General features: G+C 33.4%; 1 protein-coding gene across 1 annotated transcript; it reads left to right on the forward strand.

Annotated features, from left to right (window-relative positions):
- Positions 1–499: 499 nt before the first annotated feature.
- LOC134270284 (uncharacterized) lies at positions 500–12,184 on the forward strand. The gene is made up of 7 exons (XM_062752475.1): positions 500–563; positions 4,628–4,746; positions 8,108–8,323; positions 9,612–9,755; positions 9,944–10,093; positions 11,235–11,340; positions 11,578–12,184. The coding sequence occupies exons 3-6, from the start codon at positions 8,137–8,139 to the stop codon at positions 11,336–11,338; spliced, it is 585 nt and encodes a 194-aa protein (XP_062608459.1). The 5' UTR covers positions 500–563; positions 4,628–4,746; positions 8,108–8,136; the 3' UTR covers positions 11,339–11,340; positions 11,578–12,184.
- The last annotated feature ends 327 nt before the right edge of the window (positions 12,185–12,511 follow it).

Raw genomic sequence — 12,511 nt, forward strand, 5'->3', positions numbered from 1 at the left:
AAAAAACAATGACTTTCTGTGGAATCCATATAATTTTCAAAATATTAGAATTATCTTGATATCTTAAATCATTACTATTTGCAAGTAGAAACACAAGGACTTCGTTTTTTTTCTCCAAATGTCTTTCATCCTCAAATCATTTGTATTTCTATGGCTGTGTAAGGGTTTTTGGCGCGGTTTTCATCTTTTTACCCATAACTATGCATTTAGTAAATTAAAAAAAAATATATGAAATTCTGCCTTAGAATTACGAGAAAGCACTTGGAGTCAGATGTTGAGAAAATTATCACGAAGAAGAAATGGCAACTCTGAAAAGATCAGGTATATTTTTTTTGTTAAAATATCATGAATGAAAACAAAACTCTAAAAAAATTAATGCAACTATCATCAGCAATCAATCCATTTATATTATTATTATTATTATCATTATTATTATTATACATTTACAAGTTCATGAAATAAAAAAAAATATAATTTTACACTTCAGGATTCATCTTCTGTACCCTTTTGTGCTTCTTTCAAATCGGTGCATCTCTTAGGGCAATAGGGTTCACGCCAGTTACGTACGTAAACATTTTTAATACTATTAAATGAAGCGTATTTTAATTAACATTTCAGTTTTACGATATACGATACGATATAACTTTGGGCAAATTAAGGTTTATAACCGCAAAGCGGTTCATAAAAAACGTAAACTGCCAAAATTTTTGTTATATCATATAACTTAAGTTAAAATAAGCTTCATTTCTTATTGATGTATTTCAAAGTAGAAAATAAGACAATTTTCCCCAATGATTGATTGATTGTATATTGTTTAACGTCCCTCTCGAGAATGTTTCACTCATATGGAGACGCCACCACTTGCCGGTGGAGGGCTACAAATTTTGTCCTATGCTCGGCACTCAGGGCTTTTGAGCAGTGAGGGATCTTTTTCGTGCCAGCACCTACTGCGACACGGGGCCTCGGTTTATACGGTCTTATCCGAAGAACCGGTCTCCACGTCCCACAGTGGGATTCGAACCCGCGACATAAGGATTGACTCCTTACTTCGCGACTATAGAGCAGACGCTCTAACCACTGCGCCACGCGGGCGACTTTTCCCAATGAGCAGATTTTAAGGTAACGACGAGCGGAGTAATACAATTATGACGTAAGCAAGCTATAAATTACGGTATAAAATAAATCTTTATCCAATCAAATGATGTGCTTGAATTAAATTGAATTATAAATTATTTTTTATCATAGTTTTTAAAATTAAAAAAAAGTTTTTTGCTTCAGTTTTCTTACATGAAAAAGAACCTGACAATGTTTCGGTGTGTCCTTTAAAGTGAAGTAAGCATTTGCTTATTAAATTTTGAGTGGTGTTGTTATTTGTAATATGACTTACATGCACATGTAAGATGACATAGTTCTACTTATTTTTATCTCGTAAAACAGAATACTATCAAAAGTTTGTACATTCAAGCTACACTAGTAGTAACGTTCCCGCGATCCATTTATTTATTAATTTTTTGTCAACAAATATTGACTCCAACAAATTAAAATGATTCTAGATTATAGCAACATTAACCACAAAAAGTCATTAGAACAGTTCAATGCTTACTTTGAATTTGTGAATATGGCTACATTGGCACGGGGGAGGGGAGAAGGTAGGAATCATCTTAACCCCAAAGAGTTCACTTAATAAAGGAATATTAGGATATATAGATTTCAAATTAACAATGGGGACAAGTTTTTATACGAGCATTGTAATTTGGCAATTCTAAAGAAGAATTGTAAGAATTCTAGAAAGAATTGGCATTATACATACAGTCGATCACTGAGTGCACCTTTATGTAGACAACGGGAATATCAGATTAACTAGAAAACTAGACACTGAGCATTTACCTACGGATCTTTAATTGGTAACATAATTTTTTTAACCGCAGCGTTTTACGGAATAAGATGCATCTAAAAGAAACCGTCATTTCTTAAACTTTAATATCCAACAAAGAAATCGACGCGGTTAAGTCCAGTAATATTCTCCATCACATATGGATCTAGTCCTTTATTCCATTATAATCCAATTTAAAGGCTTCCCCTACAAATATGCATCGACATTTGCTGCAAAACTTTTTTAATTAAAAGAAAACTTGACAGAGCTGAGGTAAGTAGTATCTGAAATATATGTTATTTACTTAATGTTATGCCATTATTTACGCAGTGAAATATTGACGCATTTTTTGGTATTTTTCGGGTTTGACAAGGAACACTTGGCGAATGTGTCCGGTCAGCAGGGGTTACCCAATGCTCCATGTCACCGGATCCCACCTCTTATGTTTTGGAGGTCCATTATTTGCCTTGCTCCTGATTTGAATTGTGAAATAGACTTGAGCTTGAATATTTTTTTTTATATCTTGCTTAGAAATGAGAACTATACGTATTTTATACAAAAAGCTGCGTGAAGTGACGGTATCAAAGCAGACATATTGTGATTTTATTTCATAAACAAAATATGACTTTCTTCTTGTAGAATCCTTTTCGATTTAAAAATTTGTGAATGTGGGAAATGATTGTAAATGAAAGTAAAACAGTTAAGATATGGTCAACAAAACAACTGTAGAATTTTCAGGCCCCCGTTTATGGAATAAATCATGAATCGCTGCATTTTTCCTTAGCATGACCAACAAGATGAATGAGTTCTAGAACCCCACTCATCAGGATGATGTTGCCGTCGGACTTTTTTCCGAAGATAAACCTACAGAAGATATGAAAGTAAAGACTCAAGTTGATTTAATCTCATTCGTTGTTCTGAATTGATCAAATTCTGCTTTAAGCTGAAGAATTCCCTTGTCATTGAACAAAAAATACGATTGCAAAGAATTTGTCTCTGTTAGTATTAAATCATTAGTAAAGCCATATGCTTTTTAATTTTTTTCTTGATAACATTATCCTTATTAATTTAAACTGCTGACCTCGAAAGGTATAGTGGAATAGTTGTAAGAGCGACTGCTCTAAAGTCACAAAGTAAGAATTTAATCCTCACATCGCGGGTTCGTGTCCCAATGTGGGACGTGGAGACCGGCCCTTCGGATGAGACCGTATAAACCGAGGTCCCATGTAGCAGTAGGAGCTTTCATAAACAAGATCCCTAACATCACTGCTCAATGGCCCTGATGACAGAATATAGGACAAGATATGTAGCTCTACGCCGGCATGTGACTGACTGTGCATATTAGTAAAATATTCTCGAAAAGGACGTTGAACAATTTACACTCATCAAGACCGATCATTATATTTTGTTTAGCCCTAAACGTAGACGATGTAGCATTTAAAATTAACTCCTTAAAATTACGGAAGGTTTTATGTGTTCTTAATTTGCTAAATCAAGTGTTATAAATGTCAATTTTATAGAAATTATAGATGTTTTCATATCGAAACAGGAGAAGAAATAATGCCAAATACTCTCGAATAGCTTTAAAAAATTACATGTATGTGCATCTTTCCTACTGCAACTTAAACTGAATATTATTATGAAAGGAAAAAAGTATAGTAAAATTTTAAATTAAATAAAAACTATTAGTTCGAATGTGTTTTCAAGTATTGTAATCATGCAAACATTTGAATTAATCTTTAAAAAAACAAGTTTAAAAAGTCTAATGTGATTTTGACGGATAATTTATAAGTTATTGAAATTCACATGTCTATATCCCCGAAAAGTGAAAATGAAGAGTCATCTTATTTCCATTACGAATTAGCATCAGTCTTGATTCTCTTTTGCATTAGGTTTATAAGAGCATTTATCTTTCTCATTGGGATATGCATCAACCCTTCCGACAGGGTAGATAAAAGTTACTCGAGAGTAGCCGTAGTTTATAAAGTCATTAACTCTTTAGTTAATAGTTAGAATTAGTTAATTCTACAAATTTGGGATGAATGAAAATAATAGAATTTACAGAGTCCAGATGGTTTGGTAAATGTAAATGTTTCAAAGGAAGTCAATACGAACAATGGATATATCTTCCCGTTAAACATTACGTATATGACGATTACCGAGGTGGTATGATGAAAAGCCCAATCTTAATGTGACTTTGTAACGCTACAAGGTCACCGTCAGGGTTGGTTGGAAACATTTCATATTCCTATCTTACAACTGAAAAGTGTCTTTTGGTGGAAAAATAAAAAAAACTGCACAGCATCGTGTTGTTACCTTGTCTTTTTATTTACTTATGCAATTCAATTACTAGATAAAATGACATTTCCGTTGGACATACCATGAGTGCAAAAAATTATACTGACGGCAAATATGCAAAACCGATGTCTATATCTCACAGGAATCAATTGGTAATACAATATGAGATTATAAAACTGTCATCTTCTAAATGCAGATGCTTTTTTGGCTTTTTTACCCCTTTCCCTACGTGAGGTTATACATTTCATTGTTGAGTAATTTTGAGCATGGTATGGTAGCCATGATACAACTCTGACAAAATTTCCTAATTTTTGGCCGCATAGAAAAACGATTTCGCATATTAGATTCTAATGCGTTTCTTTTTCCTTTCAGTATAGGTGTTCACCTTTATGTAAATATTTAGTTAATAATAAATTTTATCCATTTTTTTTAATTTTGTTTTTCTTTACCTTTCAGATTGTGTGCTGAGGATGTGTTGGTTGTTCTACAGTATCTGAATGTATCTACTACGGATGGTTCATGTTATTATTATGCAGAAAACAGGACACATGTCTTGTTGCAAAATTTGACTCAAGGTATTAGTTTTCTACGTTCGTCGACCCTAATAGGTTTTTTCAATAACAAAATGAATGAAATCTTAAGAAATTGATTGCAATTTACTTAGTTATGCCTGCTACCCCTTTTGGGGCATAGGCCGCTCACAAGATTCCTCCAGCCCCCTCTATCATGAGCAATGATTTATATCTCCTTTCAATTCTTCCCCATTCTTTTGACGTCTGCCTCCAAATCCCTCCACAAGGTGTTCTTTGGCCCCCTCTCTCTCTTACGTTTTCCTCAGGGGTTCCAGGCTAGGACTTGCATGGTGATTTCTTATATGACTTGCGCAGAGTATGCTCAACCTTCACCTTCTCTGCATTATTTTGCTTCTATGGGGGCATTATTTGTTCTTTGCTATAGATTGGTGTTACTTGCTTTGTTACGCCATTTAATCTGGAGGATGCGTCTCAGACGAAAGTTGAAAAATGTCTGGATCCTGTTTATAGTGGCAACGGCCACCCTCCATTTCTCGGAACCATAGAGAAGCGCAGCTTTAACATTGGTGTTAAAAAGTCCAACTTTGGTGCATGTTGTTATTCCCTTGGTCTTCCAGATGTTTCCAAATTGCAGGAATGCTACTTTTGCCTTTCCTATTCTTTCCCTAATGTCAGCTTCTGTACTTCCTTGTTAGTCAACTATACTGCCAATGTAGGTGATATATTCTACTTCCTCTTTTTCCCGATTTTTAATATATTCGATCAATGCATACTATCTCTGCAAGATATATTATTGTTTTCAGCGGCAGCTCACACAAATTGGTCCGACCAAAATAGTTCCATCATGATTAAGTAGATACAACATTATTGTTCATGATAAGAGTGAAGTTGTGTATTTCATACGTTAAAGAAATCAAAAATAACGTCAAAATATTATTAGAAAATCACTTTCCCCCCGAAATGCAAATAGAAAATATCAATATTCCTACGCTCGCTCCCTCCTCAGCCTTTTTTTTTTTTTACATGTTTGATAATAGAGAATATTTAGGTCATTCTTCGATTCATATTTTTTCACCGATGAATTGATAATACTATATCAACAATTGTATTAAGTACATGTTTATAGTCTGTTAATTATCATACAATTTCCTTTTAAGAAAAAATAAATCATTCTGTGTGTGTATATTATTAAATGACGGAATTTTCAATCCCTGGCTGGATTCTGCTCACGTGTGTACACTTTGTAAACTGTAGGGGATAAAATGTGTGGCAAAACGAGAACTGGGTCGGACATTCGGGTTCGTGTTGGAGTTCAGCATAGGCTTACCATTTTATATAGAACTTGAATAATGTAAGTAATATCTGCGACGAATACATTAGCATATTTCAGTAATTTTCAAAACAAAAAAGGTTTTCAGTTTAGAATTTTCCGATCCGGTCTTGATTTTCCTAACACGGCCATTTTAAACACAAGTTGTTGCAGATGCAAATGTTAGAACAAACTATATATAGTTCAACAGGGATTGTATAATTTTTATTAATCAGAATTCGTATTCATATGATCTAATTAAGAAAAGAAAAGTTTTGTCTGCCATCGTAACTTCTCGGCAAAACAAAACGTGTTCCTCCGAGCTCGCTGGATGCGTTTAACAGCTCCATCGCACGTGTGTAGATCAAGGCTAATGTTGGTCTTGCGGACACAGGTTCATGTAGGCCTATGTGTACCGTTTGTTAGGAGACTGGGTGACCTCACCATGCTCACGAAATTTACACCAGTTCCATAACTAGGCCCTAGACATTGCAGTTTTTTTATTAACGTCATTATAAACACTGATAAGCATATTAAATCTAAAAGTCGAATATCTTTGGATATGGGGTAACCCATATCTATTCTTGTCTACATTTAATGGAGCATGTGATGTTGTGTTTGCTCTTAGGATCTTTGTGTTTGCGATATTGATGTTGAATCCTATCTGTGCTGAAGTTTCTGATAGTGTTGTAATTTTCTCCTGCATTTGTACCTGGGTACGTGATAGGAAATCCAGATCATCCGCGACGTCTAGGTCGTCTATCTGTGACCATGGTGTCCACTGTAATCCATTTCTTCTATTGTCTGTGAATGATTTCTTTATCCAATATATTGTAAAAAGAAACAGAAAGGGTGACAAATAAATCCCTGACGATCTCCTATTTTTACATTGAATTGTTCTGTCAGTTGTCCTCCATGAATGTCCCTGCATGTCAGGTGTTCATAAGAGAAGCGGATGATATTTACCACTTTACAAGGAACTCCATAACGTCGCAGAAGTTTTCATATTGTCTTCCTGTCAACACTGTCAAAGACTTTCTCGTAATCTATGGAGCCTATATAGAGGGAGAAGTTCCATTCAGCACATTGCTTGATGATAATGCGCAACGTTTCTATCTGGTCCGTACAAGATAAATTTTTACAAAATTCAGCTTATTGGTCACGTAACTTATCATCCACTTCTTTTATTCTGTTCAGTATTATCCTGTTAAATACATTCCCTGGCACATCCAACTGTGTTATTCCTCTATAGTTGGCACCATTTCTGAGGTCTCCTCTTTGGAAGCTTTAATGGGTATCCTTCTTTCCATTCTTCTCGGATTGTTTCTGACTCCAATATTTTTAGAAAAAAGTGGGTGGAGTATGTTCGTTGAGTTGTCATAATCAGCTCTAAGTGCCTCAACCGGAATATTATCAGGTCCGGCTGACTCACCATTCCTCATTTGTTTTAGGGTTATTTTATTTCCTCCTTAGTAGGAGTCTATCTCTAGGTCTTCGTGTTAGGAGGGTTAGGTGAAACTGACCTATTCAGCAATTCTTCAAAAGTTTCTTTCCATTTCCTTCTTTGTTCTTTTTCCCCTTCTACTTGTTTCCCTGTTTTGTCTTTCACTGGCCTTTCTCGTTTACTTTGCTTCCCAGTTAGATTTTTTGTGATGTCATACAGATATAAACAGCAAATATTAATTTCAATTAAGTATTTTAACAAGACCATCTCCAAATAATTTCGGTGATTTTCCAAAAGCTTTTCACAATTTAATTCTTAGTCAGCTTTTGCAAGTTCTGTTGTTTGATATTGATTATACACATGTATTGTTTGAGAGTTAAACCTAATGTTCGGTTATATTTTGAAGGATGTGATATTATATTGACGGTTACACAATAAAACTGTTTTATATTTTAGTTTTTACGGAATTTTCTGTTAATTATTGATCAATACAAATTGATCTTTGTATGCATTAATACCCAATTCATTTAGAATTAAATTCCATTTTGAGTTATCAATGTGAAAGTTTTTAAGAATTAAAATGATTAAAATTTAAATGATTTTAGGTACATAGTGTAACTGAACTTTAAAGATTTTACTATCTTTTGAAGATGGTAGAAACTGTGTGATCCAGTGTTCAATGACAGCTTCAACCAAAAGACTTACTAGTCCATTTTCTTTTTTGGTGGGAGATTTTTCAGCAGACTTCATGTATAGGAAGAGAAAACTCGGACATCTTTATATCTCGAAAAATTTTCTTTGCGTGAGCGGCTTGTCATATTTTAATTTAATTCGCATTAACGGAATATGCGATTACAGTATCTACCGTAAGTACTTTTTACATGTATATTTAAAAGTCAAAATCAACAAACATGGGACATTTGGTTTAGAAAGGAATGTGGCATAAACATAGACTCATGAAAAAAGTTTCAAAACAAATGTCATAAATTAGCATGCAGAAAAGCCTTGCATTTATGAATTAAATTTATGGTTGAGGAAGTATATTTTTAGTCATTCTAAATTTAGAGTCAATTTAGAGTAAAAATATGAAGAAACAAGATGTATTGGAGGAACACTGATGCCCCCGAATGGCAGATTATGGCGAGGGTTAAACTCTGTCAAATGCATGTCAAATTCCAAGGGTCAAGGTTAAAATGTTTGTACCGACCGAAGGGGGGTCTTGTTACAAGGAATACACCTGTGAAATATGAAAGACATAGACTACATGTATAACTTTTGAACAGTTGGAGCCAGGGCTTTCATACTTCACATGTGTATTACATGTAGTTGTGACAAGACCTTTCAGCTGGTATTGATATTTTTAATCTTTTGATCTTGACCGAATAGTTTCATCCACTTTTTAAAAACTCTCACCTTGATCATAACTTTTCAACAGTTACATGTAGCAAAGATTACTGTAGTATTTTTTGGAAAAATATGTCAAATTCTAAGGTCAAGATCAATTTTGGTGGTACCCAAAAGAAAGGCCTTGTCACATGGAATACACCTGTGAAATATCAAAACCATAACTTTATCCACTCAATAGGCATGGGCAATATAAAAGTTTACAACAGACAGACAGAAAACAAAAACAAACAGACAGAGAGGGCGAAAATCAATATGCATACGGGATCTTTCCATATTTGGACATAAAACAGTTATTTGATCAAATGTAAAGGAACAAAATCAGTATTTGTACATACAAGACACAAGCAGCAGTCTTTGTATGTAGCACAAATTATCCCTCCTAATCTTGACAACGCTGCAAATAAGTATACAGGTAAAAGATTGGGAAGGAGGGTTGGTAGGTTAACAAAAGTCCTCCTTGTTTACACTGAAATTTCAGAAATTCACAGCACAAAAAAATGCCATAGTGAATAATTTTTCTTTTTTGACTCTTCATGAAATGCCCAATGCTTTCTGATTTTGACCAAATAGAAAAAAAAAACATTAGTCTGAGATAAATTATAAAAAAATAGTATTTTTATATGAATTTGCACAGAATATTACACCTTATAATACAAAGATAAAGTTATTCATTTACCTTATTACAAAGAAGAATTTTCCTTCAATGCAAACAGAAACCACAACATTATTATTCCATCTAAATTGTAGATAAAAGAAACTTGAAGCTTGGAGATACATGCTTTTCAGACAAACAATGCTATGACTCAAAGAGACGCCGAAAATGTTCAAACAATCGCTGCTCATGTGTAGATAGATTTATTGGATATGCTTTCATGGATAAATGTGTACCTGGTTTGTTGACAACATTGTTATATTTGATACAGTTTTTAGCAATTTGAATATCAATTCCTGAACACAATTTTGTTTTTCAAAGATATGCATTAATAATAGCCTTAAGGACAATTTTTTCCATGTTTTAAAATTATATCTTTTTTAGAATTATTTTATATTATACATTATTACTAAAATAATTTTTTTAGAATCTGTTCTTGAAAAGGGCGCTTCATATGGCGAAGAATGCCTATTCAGCGAACACTGTAATTTTTATGGAGGAGTCTGTTCACGAAACCGAACATGCTCCTGCCGATCTGGCCTCTTTTACAACAATGACAAAAAACATTGTTATCAAGGTAAGCCCAAGGGAATTCAAAATAGGCTTATTTTTTTGGTCTTAACATATATCTTTAACTAAAGAAATATGTGTCCCCCGCTTAAAGAAAAAACAGAAGTGTGTTTAGATTGGAGTGGGGTGTTCACATACCCTCTCTTCCTCTTCTCCAGATTTGCGGAATTATAAAATATATGTACTGAAGCAAATAAAAATGCCAATATGGATGAAAAATATAGATATACATATGTAACGAACAGTAATCAATATCAAAAGTCCATACAACAATTCAAAATGGGAGCAGAGCAAACACAGACCTCCAAAACATCACAGGTTGGATCAGGTGCCATGCAGGTGTGAGCATACCCTGTCGACCGGTCACACCCCCGTGTGCTCCTTATCATGATCGGGAAATAACGGGAAAATCTGTCGTCAATTCAGTGTATAAATAATGGACAAACAATTAGTATGAAAAACGCATTTGACACAATGATAATTTGTATTTGCTGACAAAGTTATTGTATCGAACATAGAACGTACGAAATGATGACGTGACTCTTTTGATCTTGACCGAGACTGCTGAAAGTCTTGTTTCATCAACTTGTTTGTCAATACTTAACATCGTTTTTAAAAGATCTGACTGCTTATTCAATAAAATGTGATCAGAGAGACATGAATTCTTCTAATGTAAAATATTTACCACAATGTAGTTATAGTTTGTACACAACTTAGTAAATATAAAAACCCTTGAATTTGAACCGGGGACATCTTACATGCTAAGTGATTATCTTTTCCCTTGTCCATATAGTAATATAGTGTGGAAATGGAAGTATTACAGACGGACAATAAATACAGCTAGACAGACGAACAGCTAGACAAACAGAAAGACAGCTATAAAGACGGACAGACGGACAAACAGACCAGAAAACATGAAGAAAATACTTTTATTCATATACTTTTTTCAGTAAAAGGTTTGCATTTAACACTGTTTTACTAGAATATGCACAGATGAACACGAATGTATCATCCGATTTCGATCTTATCTAATAAGGAAGTGTTAATTGAAACCCGAAAGATCTACTGAATAAAATGTGCATACCTTTTTTTTTTTTACAAAACCAGTAATTACTTTATTATCTAATTTGTTTTTATTTTTCGTTTAGATGTACAAGTACTTGGCATTGTTATAGCAACAGGTATTCCTGGACTTATCATTGGTGTTTTAACAGGATTTGTCGTAATGTTCATTACTCAAAAGAAAAGATAAAGGTGAGATATCAGGCCTATCATTTGAAAGTATATTCAATTATTGATCTTTAATTAGCAAATGTATAACACACTCGGTCGAAATAAATAAAATAAAATAAATTCTAAAAAATACTAAAAATGTAAAAATTGACTTCTTCGTCAATTTACATATTGCAGAAAAAAATTTACGCTACAGCTATACATTTTTAAAAATTTTTTACATTGACTTCAGCTAGGTTTGATGTTTTTTTTTTTCAGGAACAAAAATTCAATATATATCGAGTATTTGGTGATAGATCCTTTGCAGGTGATAACATGAACATGATTTTTATGAACTTAAACGACTGACTTTTACGTTGATATTGACTCTAAATAATACGTTTTGTTGTTTTTGAGTATGTTCCATATCAGTTTCGTTTTATTCTAGTAAAATCAAATTTACCCATAATCTTAATTCATTTTATTTCTTTGTTGCCATTTATATACTATGGATTAGCATATTGTCGAACAAAAATATAATTATACATGTATTATAATCACTAGCATAGAACTCATTTTTTGCATCTTTATTTTTTCAAAGGCTGTTAAAGTTTTGTATTCCTTAATAAAGATTTGAATACATTGTGGTTGCATGTACATTATAATAACAAATCTGTTTTTCCTGCACTTTCTGAAGAAAATCCGGCATATTACATGTAACCTTAAACAAACAAGGAGCAGAGGTGGATGAGGTGCCATGATGGAGTTAGCATCCCCCGTCAACTGGTCACACCCATCGTGTGTACCTTGTCAGGATTCAGAAATAACGTGAAAATTTGTAGACAATTCAGCGGTTCAATTAATGGCCTAACAATTGATTTGAAAAAAAAGTCACTTAAAAAGTAGCATTTGATTTCCAAAAAGTAGTACATATTTATGTGTCAAAACTGTTTTTCGAAAAGCATTAGTCCTATCCTTCTTCAAAACATTTTTTAAAGGGATATATTACAGAATCAGTCATTAGTGAGTATTTTTATGCACACAAATATGATAAATCAAGTTTAAACATTAAAGTGTCACCTATCATCATCTGTAGAAGATTCATCATCCATGATTGACATCATAATGCTATGGTATTGCATACATGATTATGAATAGTAAATATCTATTACATTAATTCAATGTTAAATTATATTGTTCTCTCCAGTTTCCT

Source organism: Saccostrea cucullata, unplaced genomic scaffold (assembly GCF_032062105.1).
Source record: "Saccostrea cucullata isolate Sc308-1 unplaced genomic scaffold, CSIRO_AGI_Scuc_v1 ctg4859, whole genome shotgun sequence".
In the NCBI taxonomy this organism is placed as follows: domain Eukaryota; kingdom Metazoa; phylum Mollusca; class Bivalvia; order Ostreida; family Ostreidae; genus Saccostrea; species Saccostrea cuccullata.